The 23,844-nt window shown below is 44.3% G+C and overlaps 1 protein-coding gene and 1 pseudogene across 2 annotated transcripts in view; one reads left to right on the forward strand and one right to left on the reverse strand.

Moving 5' to 3' along the window:
* Positions 1–10,438: 10,438 nt before the first annotated feature.
* ACYP2 (acylphosphatase 2) overlaps positions 10,439–23,844 on the forward strand; it is a 154,646-nt gene continuing 141,240 nt past the window's right edge. Inside the window, exons 1-3 of one of the 2 annotated variants that reach the window (XM_075535308.1) lie at positions 10,439–10,619; positions 20,785–20,801; positions 22,342–22,451. In XM_075535308.1, the coding sequence (XP_075391423.1) occupies positions 10,478–10,619; positions 20,785–20,801; positions 22,342–22,451 (269 nt within the window). In that variant the 5' untranslated portion in view covers positions 10,439–10,477. The remainder of the gene's footprint in view (positions 10,620–20,784; positions 20,802–22,341; positions 22,452–23,844) is intronic. The other variant, XM_075535307.1, reaches the window with a different exon arrangement.
* Positions 11,783–12,972, reverse strand: LOC142430407 (alpha-parvin pseudogene; annotated as a pseudogene).

The following is a 23,844-nucleotide window of genomic DNA, read 5'->3' on the forward strand; positions in this document are numbered from 1 at the left end:
TGCTACCTCAAATGTAAGTTAGTGGACTTTTTCCCGACTCAAAAGGAGGTCATGTACGCTCGATAAGGAAATTGTGTTTTAAGTGCTGACGTACTGACTACCTTCTTCACGGTTAACTGTTAAGGAGCTCGTTTTACAGATAGTTGGTGGTAGTACAGGCTACTTGCTCTCAACGATTTACAAGAAGAGGCTGATTCTAAAGGATGTGGTAGATAATATTATGACCCCTAATAATGTGTAGAACTCAGGAGTTCAAATAATAGTTGTGAAATGAATTTTCTTGTAAGTTTTGCTGTTCCTATCAACATCAGTATCTGGTAGTAATTTATAGGTGGCTGTTGAGGAGGGATCCTGTGGGCGCTCAGACTGCTCATCATGCAGGGCTTTAGAAAGCACTGCCTGCCATCGAGGGGATTCTGGCTCAAAGGTGCATCTCAGGAAATTGTCAGGAGCCCTGGCCCCACAAGGTCAAGAAATGGGGTCCAGCACTGGTCTGCGGCGAGGAGACCTGGCCATCTGCTCCTGGAAAGAGTAGAACTTAGAAGCCTTCCTTCCTTATGTATTAGGGGTGGGTGAGTAGGTTTCCATCTCAGATCATCGTTTTTGTATTCAATGATTTATCTAACCTTCCAATAGCTTGCCTGTTCCCCTTCCCCCTTTCCCTGCCCTTCTTGTCTTCCCCTTCCCCAAAGTTAACTCCTGTCTATCCTCTAACCGACTGCTTCTCTTCACGTCCCTGCCTTTCCACCCTTGGTAACGTTGGAAGGGTTTCTTTTGGTATGAGCACATTTATCTTGATTTTTCTCTTTTATAGCTGTTTTATTGGGTCACTATGAACCATCACCAACTAGGCACACAGCAGCAACAGGGACTGAGGTGCAAACTCACGTGCCCTCGAGGGAGAAAGAGGCGCAGTCTACATCCAGATTTAGTCCTGGAACCCCTACGGAGCAATTCAACGCTGTCCTATAGAGACACTTTGAGAGTGAACCTGTTCTCCATGGAGGTTTTTGTTTAAGCGCCCTGAAGGACGGGAATAAGGAACCACACCCTCATTATCTGCCTTACCTTTAATAATTGGTAGGTGGCAGCAAAGGACCAGAAATTATGGCTACTTAAAAAATGGCAGGGCTCCCGGTAAATTCTTTGAATACTTCCGTGTTTTCTCTCCCTAATAAAATTGTGTAACTGCACAAACAAGCAGACAATACAAATAATCAGAGTGTAATTAATTTATAGATCAGAGGCGACCCAAGTCTTTATAGTATACTCTTTCAATAGCAACTTGTTTTTCAAAAACTCTAGGCTCTGTTTCCGTATTCTTGGCCTCTTTCTTGTCATCTTTATTTCTCTCCATCATACGCACTGAGCAATTTAACTCTCCTGTATTGAGTGGGGGTGATGGCGTATGTGAGCTTGCATTTTGCTGATGCTGGTCGGCATTGCAGGGTCCAGCAGGTTCAGTTACAGGTGGAAAAGAATCAGCTCAGTCTAACTGGAAATGGATTTAACGAGTATGAAATGACTTATGAAATTGCTAGAGGGAGAAGTAGATAATAAAAGTACTTCTCATACTTAGCTTTATCATCAACAGTGTGTATGTTTTAAAAAATTGTTCTATTGTGGGGTTTTTGTTTTGTGTGTGTGTAAGTTTACATAGCTTGTATTTAATAGCTAGTGCACAAATTTTCCAGAGACCTTGGTTACAGTTTTCACAGTTTAACATTCTCAGTTCCCTTTCAGGTGTTTCCCATCCAGTAATCTGTTCTACCTAGGTTGCTTGTTAGGAATACAGATTCCGGAATCCACTGTTGACCTATGGAATCAAAACTCGGGCGTGTGTATGCTTACAACCAACAAGGCCCTCTAATGGCTCTAATGTGTTGAGAAACACTATGAGGTTCCAGGGTCAATTCACACTGTAGAACTGAGTCACCGAGGGAGTGGCTGATCCGTCTGGAATCTGGACACCAACCGTTTGCCGAGGTGGAAAGTTGCTGTTATACCTGCTGGTATTAAAACTATCCTTCACCTGGCACCAGCTGGAAGTGGCCATTGTCTTCGGACTGCCCTGTCCAGGAAGTGGCTACTTGGGGGCCAGTCACAGCTGATGAGATCTGAAGTGGCACAAGGGATTCACCCGGCCTTTCTTCTGATGCCCAAGAAACTGGTGAGGACGGTGTTGGCCACACACCTGGTACGTCGGTTCCTCTGGACCTCAGCCCTCCACTCTCGTGGGGTGCTCTGATGGGGGGACCCCTGCCACATAAGGAATCCCAGACTCAAGAATATCTTGAGGGCACGCCGCTTGTCTCTGAACACCGAGGAAGGAAGGTTAGAGATGGAACTGTCCACTGTTTCACTCAACCAAAAACCCAACCTGACCTGCTGGTTTCTGACTCACAGGCACCATGGATTCTTATGGGATCTGCTCAGTCTCCTCTTTCTCCCACAAAATAGCTGGTGGGTTTGCATTGCTGGTTCAGCAGTTAGCAGCCCCATGCTTAACCCATGGTGTCACCAGAGCTTCTATTTGTAATCCAGAGAGTTCGAAATGAACACCTCAAAGTAGTTTGTTTTTGAATGTTTTTCATCCTGTGAAATCCAGGCTAGGGAAAGCTATAGAGATAGTAACCGTATTAAAATTTCTTAGGGTTCTATCAGAAGAGGTTGGAGGTGGGGAGTGGGGAGTACAAGAAAGAAGAAAATGTTCTAAACTGACTATGGTGATGATTGCACAAGTCTTTTAAATGTGAACTGTATGGATTACATGTCAATAAACCTGTCTTTAAAAGATCCCAAAGGACCGGCTCAGTGGAACACGGAGGCAAGAGGAATGGGCCACGCATGTCCTCTTCCTGCATTAGTCTGAGTGCGGAAGTGAAGAAGTTCTAACTTTAAATGTAGTTCTGAGTTTTGAACATTGAATTGGATTGATAATTGTTTCAAAACCTGGGGTAGAATTTTCTCCTGGAAAGAAGCATGCTTTCCTGTTAAACTGTTCAAGCAATTTTCTGATAATATTGCAATGAAATTAAAATGTCTTCTGGGAAGCTAACTGCAGACTCAGCTTGCTGATGGATTGGTGTCTGGAGCTTCTGAATCCATTTTGGTAATAACTAGCTGCTCCTCTACCTAGAAAGCCTTGTTTTCATGAAGGAGTGTTTGAATTGGGCTGCTGGGCTCTCTTTCTTTGTGGACAGTTAGCAATTTGTATTTCTCAGGACTCCTCTCCCCACATAACAAGGTCCGCTCAGTCATAGCCATGTCCACAGATAAAGACACTGTCGTTGGCCTTGTCAAATTTCTGAGAATTCACGCCAAGAGCAACACGCAGCTGACCCTTTGTGGTGACACATTAGCTGCTAATATAACAGCCGGTGGTTCAAATCCATGCAATAGTGTCACGGAAGAAAGGCCTGGATCTCCAATTCTGCAAAGAGGACAGTCGTAAAAACAACGTGGCCATAGGAGGCGGAGCAATGGCAATCCCCTTCTAATACACAAACGGTGAGATGGTTTAAATGAAATCCAACACCGCATGGAGTCTGCTTCCTAGCGCCACAATCACGTAATTTCCCAGATCAGTGCTTCTGTTCCACCTCCTGGAGCAATGATGCCTGAGTCCTAAAAGCCTGCAAGCAGCCCTTCAGGAGACGACTGGTCTCTGGAGCCAGAGAGGAAGAGGAGGAGTCAGGTACAGGAAGAAATGGAATGTATGGCTGACCGGCTCCACCACCAACTGCCCGTTGGCCGTGAGACGCTGAGAGCTGGATGCTGCCTGTCTCCCATTACTGAACAGTTAGCTCAGATTTCAGAGAGAAATCCTCGCCAAGGGGAAAGGCAAATTCTCAGGGAATCCATACTTTTGGAGCCATCATGCTGGGAGAGCCCCTAAAACTCCTGCCCCAAGATCATCTTAAACTTTAAGCCAAAAACATCCCCTGGTCCTAAAACCAAACAATAATCTAGCTTAACAAGGAATCTCTGCACTGTGCACTTGTAAGATCTCCTATATGAAAGCACAATAACAATAGCAGTTTGAAAGATGAGAGAAGAAACTCAGGGGTGGATGCATTATGCTTTTTGGGAGGAATAACAGAAAAGCAAGGTAAGAATGGTTGTACAGCTTGAAGGTAAGCAACGTCACTGAATTGTACATGTGGAAACTGTTGAATAGGTGTCTGTTCTGTGCATATTCTCAATGACACCAACAGCAACAACAACAAAGACATCTTCCCACCTCCACTCGGCCCCAGCAGAGCAGTTCTGGGAGGTACCACGGAGGGCGCTATGGTGGCAGTGGGCTGTCTCTCTAAGTCCAGAGACTACTGTCTGCGTTCCTAATGACAGGTCCTGGTTCCGGGCCACCTTGTACACCAACTACATAAGCAAGATCATACTCTTTCAAGCATTACCTTAAACATGACCCTACACCACACACAAGTTGTCTTAAAGGGTTCAAGGACTTGGTTTTAATCTTAATCCACAGGAATATAATTTAGTTAGGCCAAAGCTGTTGCTCAGGTCAGATGCCCAAATGTTTCATGTCATGTAAAAATTCAGTGTGTGTGAGGGACCTGCATAAATCTGTTTGCGCAAAAACCCAAGTCATACACTCAGAGTACGATGGGATCATCTGAGACATACACTGGCCTGGCCCTTTGGAACACAGCTTGGTGGGATGTATCAGGGACAATGCACACTTTTACCCTCCCAGTTGATGACCTGATTTCAATCAGAAACAATAAACAATGGGATAGAAGCTACGTGCAGGAATATTTTCTTCATAATATTTTTATGGCAGTGACGTCTTTGTGTAAAAACAGATGACTTTGTGAATAAATTAATGATTACATGAACTTGTATGATTATAAAGCTATTCAAATACTATTTAGGAAGGCTATACACACAGATAAAGTAAGGATAAAGGTTGAATTCATACTATAGCTACTTTAATTTACATTTAAAACATGGATCGAGTAAAAGAACATACAAAAATTATTGCTAAATTAGAGTTATGGGTAATATTTCATTACATTTTCAAGAGTTTTTCTAATTATGCCTAAAATTTTGTATGATTTAAAATTAGAGTAAATCTGAGAAAAATTTACTTAAATTTTCTAAAGTCTTAGAATTGTGTTCTTTGCAATCCATCCTGAAATGGTACACAACATTTCTGTTTATTATCTTCTGTTGTTGGCCGACAGTAACATTTTTAGCTAAGCAAATGTCAGCTGTTGTTATAGCACATCCAAAATTAAAGTGGAGCTACATAATAATCCATAGTTGTACTGTTGGGTTAATGTGGAGAAAAGCCTTAGATCAGTTTAGGAAAATGTCCATCTCCATAGTCACGGCCAAGATCAGCAAGTGTGATAGGATTTCAACACAGGTCGAAACCCTACTGTTATGAATTGTGTCCACCCAAAAGAGAGGTTGGAGCCCTAATCCCTATGCACGTGGATGGGAGCCCTGGTGGAACAATGGTTAAGTACTTGGCTGGTAGCTGAAAAGTCAGTGATTCCATCCCAGTAGTGGTTTTGAGAGAGAAAAGACCTGGCCATTTGCACTTGTAAAGATTACCCATAATTGTGGGGGACAGCTATGTCATCATCAATAAAGACAATAGTCTGCAGCCTATTTTGATGTAAGTGACCATCTAAGATGCAGCCACTGGCCTCTGCTAGTCCAGAAGAAGAGTGACAGAAATGGAGACACATGGAAGCAATTGTCCAATGACTAATGGACCATGTGTACATCAGCATCCACAACCCTGAGACCATAAGTAGGTAAGTGTCCACCGCCACTGACCTCTCTGATCAGGATCACAATAGGAAAATTGTAGGCAGAGTGGTGGAAAATTCCAGTCCTCCCCCAGCGCTACACACATCAGACTAACTGGTCTAGTAGAGATTGGTGGAATACCTAAAATCATGGCCTTTCTCCAAACTCAAAACAAATTCACTGGCATCAAGTCACTTCTCATAGTGACCTTAAAAAATGGGGTAGAATTGCCCTTTGGGTTTCCGAGACTTTGAATCATTATGGGAAAAGAGCCTTCTCTTTCTTCCAAAGAGCAGCTATGGTTTTGAACTACTCATCTTGCAGCCAGCCTATAATACCGTGGCCCTTACACACCCTCAAGCCTGGGACTGAACCCACTCCCAGAGATCATCTTTCAGCCAATCATGCCTATACACTGAGCTATACCTGTGAGAAACATGCTAAAACCAAGACACCAAGAAAAAAATTGTTGGACTGTTTTATCTGCATCTGGCAGCTTAGAGTCAAGATGTTTTTCTGCTTTATAAGCATACAAACTCTTTTCTTAAAATTGCCATGCTCAGTTTTATCAGGAATACCTACTCCCACACCAAAATCTTTCCCTCGCCCGAGCAAAGCTTATACTAGGTTTAATTCTAGTTACTTCATCATGTCTTCCCCACTTCTGTCCCTTCTACTCAGGTGTCATGGCACCCTCGTGCCACTGGAACAAGCATCACACATGCTGGCTAGTACCAACCTGACATGACAGAGCAGAGCTATCCAGAATCTCCCATGCTGAGAGCTTTTCCTCTCTTAAGTATTTTATTGTAATTTGGGTGAAAGCTTATAGAGCAAATTCGTTTTCCAGTCAACAATTTATACAGATTTTTTTGTCTCATGTCATTAGTTGCAATTCTTTCAGTGGGTTTCCAATTCTTCCCTAAGTTTCCCAGTTCCCATTTGCCATCTTCCCTGCCCCCTTCCCTTTCGGTCACTTTGAGTTAGTCTGGGTACTTTAGAGAAACAAATCCACAGAAACTTATGTATAAGAGAGAGTTTTATATAAAGGTTAAGTGCGCATCAAGGAAACATCCCAACCCAGTGCTGCCCAAGCCCACAAGCCCAACATTAACGCATTAACCCATATGTCCAACACCAATCCATAAAGTCCTCCTCCATCTCACAAAACAGACGCAGTGGTGCCGACTGCAGGAGGAAAGCCGTCAGTGAATTTGTAAACATCTCAGTGCTGGCAGGGGTCTACACACAGGTGCTCCAGCACCCAGGGCTGCATTGAGGTAGGTTCATGTGGCTTCTCCTCAGGGATGTCTTGCAGCAAGTAAGACTTGCTAGCTAACGCAGGGAACTGGCTAAGGCAACTGCACCCTGGTCAATCAGATTCGAAAGGTGAGGCTCACTGAGCAATTTATCTCTCCGCCCTTCAATTAACCCCATGTGTTTATCGGCCAGGTTGGCACAATAAACTACCTCAGTTAGAATTGACTAGATGATAGTGAGGTTTTCTTTTTGTTATAAAGAGACTATAAATTGGATACTGCAAATCAGAAGTCTGAGCAGAGTGGAAAATAAAACAAATTGAAAAATGCATGTATATGGGAGATGGGAGGGCATTTAGAGTGTTGAAAATATAAGACTTCATAGCAATGTTCATAATATTTTGAAGATCTAAATTTTTCTTCAAATTACTCAGTACACATTTTAGAACACATTTTAACATATAGAAGTCAGTAGACCCTTCATATGAAATGTTTCCAAGGTCAGATTGACTCCATATGTCTAAGAAAAAGTCTTAACTTTAAAAAAAAATTCTAACTTTTAAGAGCTTCTGTGTATAGGTAGAGAAGCTGTGCCATCGTTTTTGTTTTTTTTTTAGTAAATCATTTTATCGGGGGCTCTCAAAGTTCTTTTAACAATCCATATATCAATCATATCAAGCACATTTGTACATATGTTGCCATCATCATTCTCAAAACATTTTCTTTCTACTTGAGCCCTTGGTATCAGCTTTTTTCCCCTCCTCCCCTCCCCATAAACACTTGATAAATTAGTTTTGACATTTTACATGGTCCACTGTCTCCTCACCCAAGTTCTGTTGTTCATGGGGTCGGGGTTCTATGGCGATCATTGTGATTGGTTCCCCTTTTCTTCCCTCAATCCTCATGGTATCACTACTCCCATTACTGTTCCTGAGGGGTTTATCTGTCCTAGATTCCGTGTGCTCTGGTATAGCAGGATTTGTAAGGTAGAACTGGGGTCACAATAGTGGTGGGGAGGAAGCATTAAAGAACTAGAGGAATGTTGTGTTTTGTCGGTACTATACTGTACCCTGGCTGACTCATCCCTTCTTTGTGATCCTTCTTAGGGGGATGTCCAATTGTTTACAGATGGGCTTTGGGTCTACACTCCGACCCACCTCGTTTACATAAATAAATTTATTTTTTTGAGTCTTGTGATACCTGATCCTATTGACACCTTGTGGTCACACAGGCTGGTGTGCTGGTTCCATGCGGGCTTTGTTGCTTCACAAGATTGGAACACTTTAATTATAATAGAGTCTGAACTCTGATGACCCATCTTGGGTTTCACAACATTAAAATCTCTTTATTGTACCCGAGAAGACCCGATGGCGCAGTGGGTTATGTGTTGGGCTACTAACCACAGGTCAGCGTTTGCTCTGAGGGAGAAAGGTGTGACTGTGCACTGTTCAGATAGATATGTGGATTAAAGGAAACCATGTGAAGTATGACAACCTAGATACTTAGTACAACACAACTACTTTCAATAAACAAGAAAGCCAGTGTGCGTTTATCTCAGGCCAATATTACATTTAAATAGCCAGGTGGTTTTTTTTTTTAAGGGCAAGCAGTGTAAAGAGTGGTCTGTTCTGGATCTCAAAAACCAGAGCTGATCCCCCCAACTATCATGATCCCAATTCTACCCTGCAAACCTGGTTAGACCAGAGGATGCACAGCGGTGCAGATGGGATCTGGAAACATAGGGAATCTAGGACAGATGAACCCCTCAGGACCATGGGCGAGAGTGGCGATACCAGGAGGGAAGGGGGGGCTGTAAAAAGGAAAAGACCACCGGGATTTACATATAACCTCCTCTCTGGGGGATGTGCAACAGAAAAGTGGGTGAAGGGAGACCCGGGGCAGTGTAAGATAAAAGTTTATAAAGGGTTCATGAGGGAGGGGGGAGCGGGGAGGGAGGGATAAAAGTAAAATGAGGAGCTGATTCCAGGAACCCAAGTGGAAGGCGAATTTTGAGAATGATGAGGGCAACAAATGTATAAGTGTGCTTTACACAATATATGTATGTATGGATTGTGATAAGAGTTGTATGAGCCCCAATAAAATGACTTAAAAAAAAAAAACACCAACCAGAGCTGATAGGGGAAACTGGTGCCGTTTTTGGGCTGGGCAGGGTCAAATACACCCAGAAATAAGACTAGCGTTTAAGGTACCAAAATGTGATGGGCAGTGTAATAGCGGTTAGTGAGGGTGGAAGAACAAGCTTTATCTGTAGTCAGCGGAGAGAGTCACAAGCTATTTCAGAAGAGCGAATTTAAGATCTCGAGTGATTCTAGTCTACATGGAATGTATTGGGGTAAAAGAGGTCTCTGTGGGACCCTCGTTTTATTTTTAAGATGATGTTTTATTTACATTCTAGCCAAGTCTGAGATGAGTTTTGTGTTCCCAACAGAATGGGTACACAGGAGCAGACTGCAGGGGGTATCTTAACTGTGCCCAGCTGCAGAGGAAAAAGAGGCGCTGAAGCCATCAAATGTTGAGAAATGCAGTCTTACACGTGAAAAAATGTGGAATTCTATCTACATGGTAGATGTCGATGCAAAAGACTAACAGGTGTATCGACCCTTGGGAGATGAAGATGTAAAACAGCTCACTGTGCAGCATGGTCATTCGTCCATGTGCAGGTCACGCTGTGCCCAGCACCCGGACACCTTCTGGACGTTGTTCAAACACCTCGATAGGCACAGGCAGTCCTCTCCGGTTAGCCTTGGTAACGGGGCAGTTCATTCTGAATCGCACGGGCTGGGTTTGGCTTTAGGAAGCAAAGTAACCTCAGAAACAACAGGTATCATCTGCCCTAATTTGTGGGGCAACAGGGCAAAACGAACATTTTGTTGTTTCCATTTGTTTGCATCAAAGCGTTCAGAAATGTTGGTTTTAATTGCCCTTCTCCTAGCAATCCATTTAGAACCCAAGTGGAGGCCAGTGCCCTGTGAGCGTCACCAGGCCGCGGAGGGCGCCCCCGTCATTTTACGAGTGGCCGCCAGGTCCCCAAGCGCTGGAGCCGTGAAACCTCTCGGGGACGGGAGCTCACGGAAGCCCCGCTGCGGGCCGGGCCGCGTCCGCACACCGCAGCGAGGGGCCGGGCCGGGCCGCGTCCGCACACCGCAGCGAGGGGCCGGGCCGGGCCGCGTCCGCACACCGCAGCGAGGGGCCGGGCCGGGCCGCGTCCGCACACCGCAGCCAGGGGCCGGGCCGCGTCCGCACACCGCAGCGAGGGGCCGGGCCGGGCCGCGTCGCACACCGCAGCGAGGGGCCGGGCCGCGTCCGCACACCGCAGCCAGGGGCCGGGCCGGGCCTCGCTCCCGGTCCCGACGTCATCGGCCGCCGCCCGCCGCGTGACCCCGCGCGCTCGCGCCCGGACCGGCGACCCCATGCGCCTCGTGCGTGTCGCGGCCGCCGGAGTCGGAGTCGCCGCGCCCCGAACCCCGCTCCGGCTCCTCGGCCGAGGCCTCGCCGCCATGTCCTCCGAGTCGCTCAAGTCCGTGGACTACGAGGTGTTCGGCCACGTGCAGGGTAGGCCGCTCCCGGGCGGGAGGAGGCGCGGCAAGCGGAACGCGGCCGGGCCGCGGCGGCGAGAAGCGCCTCCCACTTAAGGCTCCCTCCCCGGCGGGCCCGCCTTTCCGCCCTTCCGCCCAGCCGGGACGCTGCAGCGGCGGGGCGGGGCGCGCTTGCGCCGGGGAGGAGCGCGCATGCGCCGGGGAGCGCGGCCGCGGCCCCGCGGTGGGGGTAGCGAGGTGGGGGGGGGGGGTGAGGGGGACATCGTTTGCCCCTGCAAACTCAGGGCCCTATTTGAATTTAGGAAGGACACCTGCATGGCGTTTGAGGGCTCACATTGTCAGAGAGCTGAGTCCCGCCCGCAGCCTTCATGGAGCCATTAGAAGAATTATTAAGTTTTCTAAATTTAAAAAAATCTTTAAGTTTATTAGTTCCAAAGAATGTCATCTCAGGCTTGTTGTAAACACGGATATTCGTAAATTAAAACAGTAAATCACTTTGAAATTGTTCCTTTGGGGTATAAATGACTAAAGTGACTTGATGTCTACAGTCATTCTTTTAGGCAATGCTCCTTAACAATTGGAAATTTTACATAATTGCTTGGCTGAATTTGATTTCCATCAGCTTTCCTACAGAATTCCATCCAGTTGTTATACTTGAGGGTTTTTACCGGTCATCCTATCAGACTTTTTCGGCAATATTTGTGTATGTGTGTGCTTGCACATATACTATTTTAAATTGATTTCTTTTGACCACAAGTCTCTAAGTATCAGAAGATTGTCTTCTGGATGTAGTTCCTATTATGATTATGACGAGGGCACAGTTGATGAAACGAATGTGAATAAGTTTCAAATGATAATAAACATTACAAAAAAAATTTTTTTTGGCTTTATTGCCTTTATTTTCATCTTATGGCATCTATCTTTTGCTTAAACTGATTCTCCAAACTAGATGGAGGGGATATGAACCTGGCCCCAAGAAGGGGTCACTGCGCAGGCTGAGGGAGGTCTGGGCAGCCCACTCCGATCCCCAGCATCGCTGGGGGAGCTGGCCGTGTGGGACAGTGCTGGGCAGGAGTCAGGCAGAAGCAGGTGAAGGCGGTCTGGAGGGCAGTCTGGTCTGCCTGCAGCAGGAGCTCCCGGGCTGAGGGGAGTCCCCGGGCCGAGGGGAGCGCCCGTGGTCCCTCACTCCACATTCCGGTACTTGGTGAAGAGGTTGTACAACACCCGCAGCGTGGACTTCAGGTCGCAGTTGACAATGTCTTCTGGCCGGGGTTTTGGCTTTTCCAGGCCTCCGTCTTGCATGAGCTCAAAGGCAAAGGAGACATTCAGCACCTTCTGCTCGAAGCTGTCTGGGGTCAGGAAGAAGCTGTGCTGATGCACAAAGTAGCCCTCCAGGAGCCCCATCAGGAGCACCAGGTACACGCCATCTGCAAACTGGGTTTCCAGTTCTGTGACTTCCAGGTTCAGCTTATTCAGGTGCTTGTTGACGAACGTGATGAGTGTCTTTTTCACCACGTTGAGTTTGTCTGGTGCGTGGTCGAACGTGTCGAAGGCATCTCGCTCATGCCTTCCAGAAAGTGCCTCTGTGTTTCCAGTCATTTCCTCTTGGATTTGCCGGGACTGGGGGATCCCTTCTCGTTTCTGGACCACAACCACTTGAATGGAAACATGGTCTGGGAGACGGATTGGTGCCCGGAAATACTGGGACAGAGCAACCAGCAGATGCAGGATGGCCACCAGGCTCTTGGCGTGAATAGAGTCCACGTTCCACTTGACGCTCCTCGGGGGCAGTTTCAAGGTCTCGTTGATCTTCTCCAGGACCGTCTGTAGTTTCTGCTTCTGGGCGATCTCTGACTGGGTGACCTCGGCAACGTTCAGCTTCTCACACTCGAGTTTCTCAAAAAGCTTCTGCAGCACTTGTCCGTCATACAAATCCTCAGCCAGGTCTTTCACAATGATTCTTTCTCCAACCAGCACATCATTAATCCAGTCAATCAACACCTTCATCAGCTCTTGCAGTTTGGGGTCATTGCGTGAGTTTGGGTCCACCATGGTTCGAACTTCATTCTCCTCCAGCATCGTGTCCTCAGGGTCCAGCTCGAAGGGAATGGGGCTGAGGGGCAGGTTGATGGCATTGATCCCTTCCTCCTGAAGCTCTGAGACCTCCTTGGCTTTCTTTCTCCGAGCCAGGGTGCCCCCGAGTTTCCCCAAGAAGGAGTCATCTTTCTTCCTGGACGGGGGCGACTTGGGAGTGGGGGACTTGGGGGCCGAGGGCGACTTCTGCGGGGAGGTGGCCATGGCAGCAGCGGCGCGAGCAGTGGCCGCCGGGCGCGGACGCGGACGCGGAGCAGGCGCTGGGCGGACGCGGCGGGACTCAAACATTACAAAATTTAAAAGGAAAATTTTTACTGGACGTGTATCTCTTGATGAGAAGGCTCGGGGTGTTTCTGGGACCTGACAAAAGGAAGGGTTGAGTTTTACTTGGGACAGTGAACACAAAGCCAGATTCAGCATGGGCCAGAGGGGCCATACTGTCAAATGGTGATTGTGAGGAAGGACCAGGGCCCATCACACGGACTTTCTCGTTAGGAGTCAATGACCTAGAAACGGATTCCCTTCAGACTGTTCCTGGAGAGGGCCCTTCAGAACGTTTCTGGGCATGCCCAGGGGAATGGTACTGGTACCAGGAGGAGGCTCCGAGTTTCAAGCCTCTCCACTCCTCGGTTCTTGTCTTCCTTGCTAGAAAGATTTCAGATGGGGGACAAAATTCAGTCCTGAGTCAGAGAAAAGGTTTGGCCAGAAAGAGTGAGTTTATTGAAGGAGATACTTCGGGGAAGGAGCCCAAAGGGCCCTTAACTAGAGTGAAAGGCCAGGCAGAGACTTACTGTGGTGTACTTCCCACCACAGGCAGGCTTTCTGGCTGGTCTTCTGTATTGTCCCTCCTCTTCTCAGGTCATGCCAGATTTCAACTGTGTCCTTGTCCCAGACCCCAGACCCAAGACTCTCTCCAGTCATTGTGGGGGGGTACTGTGAGTATCTTGTCTTTCTCCACTCAGACTCCACGGTTCCTAGTTGCTTCCATTGATAAAGAAAACGGTTTAATCTGGCCTGCCCCTTCCTTTGTGTTGGAGAGGTAAGGCCCGGGAAACAGGTCCCCACCCCTCTGATTACAGTTTCTGTCAGATTCATGCCCTTGTACTTCCTCTCCGTTTGCCAGCCTCTGTTTACCTAACAGCGCCTGTGTTTAAGCGATTTAACTGAAACAGATGACATAAAATATGACAATAATGGGAGGATCATCTGGTAGCATATTGGGTCGGCTCGTTAGAGTTGACAGTAGCTGTGGTGTTGTGTGTATGTATTATGTGCGTGTGCATGTGCACAGATGTGTATTCACGGTGTGAATTTACTAGGGAATCCTCCATTTGATGAGCATTTCACTGTTGTTTACTTAGCTCTCGTCATAATTTTGTCTAATATATGCTTTGTTATTGTCTTAATACCAAAGGGGGTTGGGTGGGAGGCAGAGAGATGTTTAGTAGTAACTTGGGCAAATCTAAAGTTGATAGAGTAAATCCTATAACTCATTCATTATAAAACTTGAACGTTGTCATTATACAATGATTTCTATTACTAAATAATGCGTCTCTCTTGACTTGTAAAAATCATATGATTGCATTTCCATGTACATCATGCTTACTGAGCATCTAAGGATCAATTTTGGGCAGTGGTCCAGGTATGCGTGAGACCCCTGATGATGAGTAAGGACAACCAAAGAATTAGTGCTGTTGAATTATGGTGCTGGCAAAGAATTTTGATTGCTAAAAGAATGAAGAAATCTGTCTCGGAAAAAAGTACAGCTGGAATGTTCCTTAGAACCTAGAATGGCAAGACTTTATCTCACATACTTTGGTCATGTTATCAGAAGACACTGGTCCCTGGAGAAGGACTTTCTGCTACGCAAGGTAGAGGGTCAGAGAAAAGGTAGATGGGTGGAGGCACTGGCTACAACAGGGCTCCAGCCTCGTTCACCTTCATAGCAGCAGGTGGGTTCTCACTGGTGACCCTTTGGTTCAAAGCCAAGTGCTTAACCACTGTACAAACAAGGCTCCTGAGTGTCAGGGTTATAGTTACTACAATTTGCAGTATGGCAAATAGAAAAGACTACAGTTCACAGTGTCGACTTATTCAGGCATAATAGCATGACATACCCGTGCAGCTGATTGAGCTTCGACTAAGCAACATTCTGTATTAGACTCTTTCATAACTGAAGGGGCTGGTGTCTGTCCGAGTTTCCAGAGCAACGTGTCTGTGTCTAAAAATGGGCATGTGTCATGATAGCTTCCCTTCTCTTTAGCAAGTGAGGTGGAAGGACCAGGGGGCAGGCCAGGAGAGCCCATGGAAGCTTCCTCTCCCACAGAGGTTTTGGCCCAAGGCTGCTGCTCTGCCCCAGTCAACTGACAAATTAGGGAAAATCTGCCTCCAGGTGCACCATTTCTGTCTGTGTAGATCTCCTCTGGGACCCAGTATGCTTCAGACTAGGATTCAAGACCCTCGGAAGATTCTGAGGAAATCCCAAATGGATTTTGGAGCTTTGGACAGTTAATTCCTTCATGGTTCACTGCTTCACAAAGTCAGTGGACTGAACCACAACAAAAGGAAAAAAGGAATACACAAGACTTCCTCAAAATCGGGAATTTTGCATGCCAAAGGACATTAACAAGAGGAATGGGAGAAAAAATTTAGGGACCCTGTATCTGATAAAGGTGTAAGAGCTTGACTATAGAAAGGATTCCTAGCATCCAACAGCAAAAAGATTAAAACCCAATCAAGAAACGAACAAAGAACTTGAAAACACATTTCCCTAAGAAGTCATGCAAACCAAATTAGCACATGAAAAGATCATTAGTCAACTGGGAAATACAAATTAAAATCATAATGAGAAACTACTTCATGCCCATTAGGATGGCTAATATTTTTACAGTGGGGGAATATGTATTGGCAATGATGTGGAGAAATTGGAATCTCTGTCCACGGTAGGAGAAAATATAAAATGGTGCAGCCACTGTGAAAACTCATTTGGTAGTTCCCCAAACACTTAACCATAACATTACCATATCACCCAGCAATCCTACTTCTGAGTATATCCACCAAAGACTTGAAAGCAGAGACCCAAACAGAGTCTTCAACACTGTTGTTCATTGAAACATAATTATTGAAAGCCAGAAGGTGGAAGCAACCCATCAACAAATTAATGGATAAACAAAGTGCCATACAGTTACATAACAGAGGACTAAAAACTAAAATAGCTCATGCTGTCAACTCAATTCCAACTCACAGTGACCCTATAGGACAGAGTAGATTTGCCCCCTTAGAGTTTCCGCGGCTATAAGTCTTTACAGGAGCAGAAAGCCCATCTTTCTCCCAAGGAGCCAGTTTATGAGTTTGAACTGCCAACTTTGTGGTTAGTAACCCAACTCATAACCCACTGCACCAGCAGTGTTCCTTAGTGGAGAATTAGTCATCCACAAAAGGAACGGCGTTCTAATACATGTTCCAACACAGATGACCCTTGAGAACGTTATTCCAAGTGGAATAAGTCAGATACATGATGAAAAAATGATACAGTCCTATTCTATATCTAGACAAATGCACAGATGGAAATTAGATTTAGTGGTAACTTGTTGGGTTAGGGGTGGGTGTGGGAGGAATGAAAAGTTAATGCTTACTGAGTAGGGTTTCTGTTTGGGTTGGTGAAAAAGTACTGGAGCAAGCAGTGACGGTGACTGCACAGCACAGATGCATTTAATGCCACTGAACTGTGCCATGTTTATGAGCAGTGCAAGAGGCCTTCAGCCTCTCTGAGGCTTTAGTTTTCCCCTCTGGTGTAACTTTTGACCCGAAAAGCAAACCCTTCCCAAACTTCTCCCTAATCTTCTTTTAATGTAGAACCAGCCCTTGTTTTTAAACTTCAGTGAGCATTGAACATCCCTTGCAGAGTATGTTAAAGCCAGGTTCCTGGGCCCTCTTGGTATTAGCAGCCAGTCTGCTATGATCTATAGAGGTTTTTTGGAGTTGGATTTTGGAAGTAGAACCCCAGACTTTTCTTCCTGGTCTTAGTCTGGAAGGTCTGCTGAAACCTGTTTAGCATCACAAGCCACACACACAACCTCACCAACAGCCTGGTAATGGCTGCACAGGAGGTAGATTGGCCAAGAATCAATCCTGAGCCTCCTGCATGGATGGCAGAAAGCCCACCACTGACCCACCGCTGCTTTAGAGGACCCTGCCTAGAGAGTTTCTGTTTCAGCAGCTATGGGGTAGAATGTGAGAATTTGCATTGCTAGAAAACTCTCGTGATGCTGATGCTGGGGTCTGTAGACTACTCTTCGAATGGGAAGGTGCTGTGGAATGTGTGTTTACTTCTGTTAGTATGTGCTTCCTTATCACTGTGCTCCTGCTTGGTGAAGGAGAGGGCTGCAACGAGATGGAGTGACACCATGGTTGCAGCAGTGGTGGGCCCAGGCATCGGAGCAATTGCGAGGATGGCACAGCCTTCTGTTGTGCATAGGGTTGCTATGGGTTGGAACTGACTACATAGCACCTAGCAACAACAACAATTACAATATGCGACAGGGCATGCACTATTGAGTCACTCAGAGGTGAGTATGCACACTAAAGCTTTGCCTAATAGCTGCAACTCTCCCTGGTGTCATACTGTGGCCTGGCAAATCGCCTCTATCTCAAGATAAAAAGACTGCAGCTTTTTCTACAGTTCTGCCTACTCCTTGTCCTGTTTTTCCCCTCTTTTGTCCTCTACATGACCTGCTTGACCTTAACAGCCTCTTTTACATTTTCTGACAGTTCTTTTTATATCTACTAATATTTTTCCTTCTACCCATATAAAAGATTGCCTTTTTTATTGCCCTCAGATCAATACTTCCCACTCACGATTCCGCTACGTTTTATGTGCAGCTCTTTTAAAATAATTTTATAACCCTATAAACATTCCTCATGTGATATTATCCTATCTTTATTGCTCACTTTCTTTGGTACAACAAGATGCTACCATTACGAAACAACTGATATCTCTTTTTAAAAAATTTTTTAATTTATTATTTTATTTTTATTTTAATTTTTTTAAATTTATTTTAACAATTTATTGGGGCTCATACAATTCTTTTCACAGTTCATACATATACATACATCAATTGTATAAAGCACATCTGTACAGTCTTTGCCCTAATCATTTTTTTCTCTTTTCTTCTTTTACATTTTATTAGGGACTCATACAACTCTTACCACAATCCATACATATACATACATCAATTGTATAAAGCACATCCATACATTCCCTGCCCCAATCATTCTCAAGGCATTTGCTCTCCACTTAAGCCCCTTGCATCAGGTCCTCTTTTTTTTCCCCCTCCCTCCCCATTCCCCGCTCCCTCATATGCCCTTGGTAATTTATACATCGTTATTTTGTCATATCTTGCCCTATCCGGAGTCTCCCTTCCCCCCTTCTCTGCTGTCCCTCTCCCAGGGAAGAGGTCACATGTGGATCCTTGTAATCAGTTCCCCCTTTCCAACCCACTCACCCTCCACTCTCTCAGCATCGTCCCTCACACCCTTGGTCCTGAAGGTATCATCCACCCTGGATTCCCTGTACCTCCAACCCTCATATGCACCAGTGTACAGCCTCTGTCCTATCCAGCCCTGCAAGGTAGAATTCGGATCATGGTAGTTGGGGGGAGGAAGCATCCAGGATCTGGGGGAAAGCTGTGTTCTTCATCGATACTACCTCACACCCTAATTAACCCATCTCCTCTCCTAAACCCCTCTATGAGGGGATCTCCATTGGTCGACACTTGGGCCTTGGGTCTCCACTCTGCACTTCCCCCTTCATTTAATATGATATATATATATATACATATATACACATACATATATACATATACACATACATACACACACTTATATCTTTTTTTTTTTTTTGCATGATGCCTTATACCTGGTCCCTTGGGCACCTCGTGATCGCACTGGCCGGTGTGCTTCTTCCATGTGGGCTTATTTGCTTCTGAGCTAGATGGCCGCTTGTTCACCTTCAAGCCTTTAAGACCCCAGACACTATCTCTTTTGATAACCGGGCACCATCAGCTTTCTTCACCACATTTGCTTATGCACCCATTTGTCTTCAGCGATCCTATCATGGAGGTGTGCAGTCAATGATATGATTTTTTGTTCTTTGATGCCTGGTAACTGATCCCTTTGGGACCACTCGATCACACAGGCTGGTGTGTTCTTCCATGTGGACTTTGTTGCTTCTGAGCTAGATGGCCGCTTGTTTATCTTCAAGCCTTTAAGACCCCAGTCACTATCTCTTTTGATAGCCGGGCACCATCACAACTGATATCTCTTGTTACTACAAATTTCCTTATAAAACCACATACAATTATTCCTTTGATATTTTCTTAACTACATTCAACTATATTTTCTACTTTTGTTTGTAGAAGCAATATCTTTTGGTCTCTCTGGAGGTGGTTTGATCTATCCCCTGTGACTTCCCAGTGTTTTTTTATTCCCTAATTTAAAAAAAATTGAGGTTTAATTTGCATTCAGTTAATATTCACCCCTTTTACTGTGTATTCAATGAGTTTTTGACAAATACACAGTTATGTAACCACTCCCACAATCAAGATTTGAGGGGGCTTCAAAGAGTTTGTGGAAAATTTTTATTATCTTTTAATTATTTCTCCATGAACCTATTGACCAGAAAACCAAATTCACTGCTATTGAAGCTATTCTGACTCATAGTGACCCTATAGGAAAGGACAGAACTGCCCCCGTGGGTTCCTTAGATGGTAACTCTTTATGGGAGTAGAAAATCTCATCCTTCTACTTGAGAAGAACAGGAAGAATGGGAATTCCAGAACACTTCATTTGGCTTATGCAGAACCTGTACATGGACCAAGAGGCAGCTATATGAACATAACAAGGGAATACTGCAGGGTTGAATTTCAAGAAAGTGTAAGTCAATCTGTATGCTGAGCAAATCAGAGAAGCTGGATTATATGAGGAAGAATTAACTCGGCATCAGGATTGGAGGAAGGCTTATTAACCTGCGATGTGCAGCAGCTAAGAGACTGAATGACACATTTACATTGAGACAGTGTGCCACACCTCGTTAAAGGGTTGAAAAGCAAGTATATACTTTTAAGACTAACTAAGGTGTGCCTGACCTAAGCCATGGTGATTTCTATTGCCTCATATGCTTGTGAAAGTTGGGCATTGACTAAAGAAGGCTGAAGGAGAGTGGATGCGTTTGCATTCTGGTGCTGGTGAAAAATATGCAGAGTACCATGGACTGCCAAGAGAACAAACAGGTTTGTCTTGGAAAAGGACAGCCAGGATGCACCTTAGAAGCAAGGTGGCAGGACTTTGTCATATGCACTTTGGACATGTGATCAGAGAGAGCAGTCCCTGGGGGAAAGGACATCACGCTTGGTGAGGTGAAGGAGCAGTGAAAGGAGGACGATCCTTGACAAGGTGGTTTGACAAGGTGCCTGCAGTGATGGGCTCACGTGTAACCCTGGGCAGTGGTTCCTTCGGCTGTACGCAGCGTTGCTCGGAGAGAGCACTGGCTTGATGGTACCTAACAACCACAAAATCCTTATTATAAGCAGTTTTGTTTTATTTGGCACTTAGATTAATTCTCTCGTTCAGTATTTCATTACCGTGTCCTTTCAGAATGGTATTTCCCCCCAAGAGTCTTCGGTTTTTCTTTTCATTTTTAAAGAACAGGAACATGGGCCTGGGTGGGTGAGGACAAGAAACACCTTCAGAATACACTCAGATAGTAGAAATTCTGTTCATTTTATTTGCTTCATTTAACAAACACACACAAACAAAACCCAAACCCTCTGTCATCGCACTGACTCCAACGCAAAGTGACCCCCTAAAGGGTGTCGGGGAGCAAACAGCGCATCCTTCTACTGGGGAGTGACTGGTGAATTTGAACCCCTGATTGTGGGTGTTAGCTGTCCAATACTAACCCACAGTACTAATAGGACTCCTTATATTTAGTAAGCTAGATAACAGTTAAGTAAGAATATATATATATATACATATATATATTTAAAAGATAGACATGCTAACATTTCTCTTTTTCATTTTTCTTACAGGAGTTTGCTTCAGAATGGTAAGTCAATACACTGTTCATTTTAGTTTTGTTTTTTCACCGTCATTTCCAATTCTAGCAGCAGAGCCATCTACTTAGTGCTAGATGACAGTTTACTTTCTTTTCTTGATTGTAAATGAAAACAATGTGTGTATTTTCTTTGAATTTAATGACTGATACTTTTATGGAAACTATCTTTGGAAGATAGTTTATTAAGATAGTTGAATTTCAAAAGTATCTCTCTTAGGATGGTTCAAATTAAAAACATTTTAAGTACAAAATCTCAGGACTTCCACATGGTTTGTGTGGAAGAAATCCTTCAAGCATCTGTATGTATGCATTTCGCCTTGCAAATCAATGAATGCTGGTGTAGAGTTTGGAAGTGGTTCCCACAGTTTTAGATTTTCATACTTCCTATTGCATATTTAGCTTTTATTTCTCAATATATGCCCCCTTCCTAAAAACTAACTGTGGCATATTTTTTTGTCTACTATCTAGATCGGGAATTATTAGATTAGGTATGAGGCTCCCAATTTCTGAGGCTTGTAACATGTTCCCACCAGTTAGGTCTCTGTGTTTTGAGACAGTCCACCTGCATGCCTGCAGCTCAGATTGCTTCCTTTAAAAATTATCATCTGAATTATATTCAGAATTAACTCCTATATCACTCTTAGCTGTAATGCTTTGGGCTTGTAATGCTTCTTTCAGCTTGGAGCATGGGTTATAGAGAACTTGATCACACTAACCTCCAAAGAGAAAAGCATGTTTTCAGAAGTTCTACTAGATTACACCCACAAAATAATATCATCTTAGTTAAAAATAATAAAAATGAAAATATTGCTAATTTTTCATTTTTGTGCAGCATAACAGAATTTGAAAACCAGAAAAACAATCAAACAGATAAAAATGGGGGAAAAAAGCCTCAAACTTTTAAGGGTAATAAGAAAATAAATAAACTTATCCCTAGATAATCACAACAATTCTCAGGCAAGTCCAGAACCAATGGAAAACATTCTAATTTTTTCATCTTAAAATCACTCTATAAATCAACATGTTTAGTATGATGTTCTGGTTAGCACAACTTTTTCTTTGAAAATATTTCCTGTAATTCTTGTTACAAATTTTAAAATGTGTTGGTCTGTATTTCTGCCTATGAATATTATATATTGATTATATTGGATTTCCCCATTCAATGCCTGTGAATCTTAAAACCTAGAGTAAAAATGTAATCCACTGTAGGGGCAATGAATATGAATTTTTTTTGAATATGAATTTTTTGACTCTCAAAATACATTATTCTGAAATAGTTCTTACTATCAGTTTATTTTCTCATAACTTGCTTGTTTTTTACATGTAACATAATTTAATGACCAAAAAGTTACCATTTAGTCAGAGGTTCTTGTAAATAACATGATTACCGAAGCAACCCAACTTTTGGCATAGGCTAAATTGTAGAAAAAGAAGTATCAAAATAGCATTCTTTGAATGTTAGAATCAATTCTGGTATGAATTCAGACATTTGAGGTTGGGCTTCATCTCTCTTGTTTCCTCCTGAAATCAGTACACAGAAGGAGAAGCAAAGAAACTAGGAGTGGTTGGCTGGGTGAAGAACACCAGCAAAGGCACTGTGACAGGCCAAGTGCAAGGCCCAGAGGAGAAAGTCAATTCCATGTGAGTAGTAAGACCAACAACACACACATGCAACTTGTAAATTGTTTTAGCGTTTTGTTGAGTATTAAGACTTCCCCTTGACAGACCCTGTTCAGTTTCTCGTTTACAATTAAGCCAACATGTTTTAGGCAAGCTGGCACACAAGTTCTGAGTTGGGAGTGGCGTTTCTTCCTTTTGGAATGGATTTCCCACTTAAGGCAGGCTCTTAAGAAGAGCAGATACCATCGTGCTCCAATCCATGTAACTCAGTGGTTCTCAACCTGTGGGTTGCGATCCCTTTGGGGGGGGTCAAACAACCTTTTCACAGGGTTCCGGTTCATAACAGTAGCAAAATGACAGTTATGAATTAGCAACAAAAATAATTCTATGGTTGGGGGGTCACCACAACATGAGGAACTGTATCAAAGGGTGGCGGCATTCAGAAGGTTGAGAACCACTGATATAAGTTGTCTCCTTCAGCATGGGGAAACACATTTCCCCTCAGATGTGGTTATGACAGAAGCACAGTGCCTTAGGTTGGTTCTTAAAGCTGTTAGAGAAGTCCTCAAGGCAAAAAGATGCCCCTTTCCTTTTGATTCTCTATCTTATTAGCTTCATTAGAGTTTGAATTTTGAAATACCTGTGTGGTGGTGAATGGTTAATATCTTTGATAGCGAGCCGCAGCAGTGGCTGTTGGATGGAGTCCACCCATTGTATCCTGGAAAAGGTTTAGTGATCGACTTACAGAATATCAATACTTTGATACGCATGGAGTCACTAGAATTCAGGGCCAACCCAATGGCAACTGGATTTATTGTCATTTTTACTGTCAATCAAAGTGCATTTTAAGAGTGCATGGTTACTTAATATGAGTCTTTGCAACCCAAAGGAAATCAGACTCAGTCATATGGGGACAAGTGTTCTGTGTACAGGAGGTCATTTTTAAAGGCCTTATATTTTCAGCTCTATAATATCTACTGTTCTCTGTAGTCTTAAAATTTTTAAAAATAAAAAATATGATCTACTTTTTGACCTATTGTAAAGTTGTTTCAGTTTGAAAACGAACCAACGGAAAAGTAAGGGGAAATAATGTGGAAGATGCCTCCGGCGCCCTCTCCCGTGGCCCATGGATGTGACCAGCCTCACTGCCACTCAAAGGGCGTGGCTACGTGGACTGCTGCAGGGGCAGCGAGGCTGGCACTTAGCACCTATCGCTTCATCTCCCTTTGGCCCATTTAAAGTTTCTTCCAGCTTCTAATGTTTTCTACTTTCTTTTCAGTTTGTGGTTTTCTGCTTTATCTTGTTACTGTTAGTGAGCTTTGTTTCTGGTATGTTTTCTGTATATGAGATCCAGGATCGGTAAGCGTGTAGACAGTAACTAGAACGGGGCTATTGAGGTTATGAGTGTGGCTGT

Source organism: Tenrec ecaudatus, chromosome 17, assembly GCF_050624435.1.
Source record: "Tenrec ecaudatus isolate mTenEca1 chromosome 17, mTenEca1.hap1, whole genome shotgun sequence".
Taxonomy (NCBI): Eukaryota; Metazoa; Chordata; class Mammalia; order Afrosoricida; family Tenrecidae; genus Tenrec; species Tenrec ecaudatus.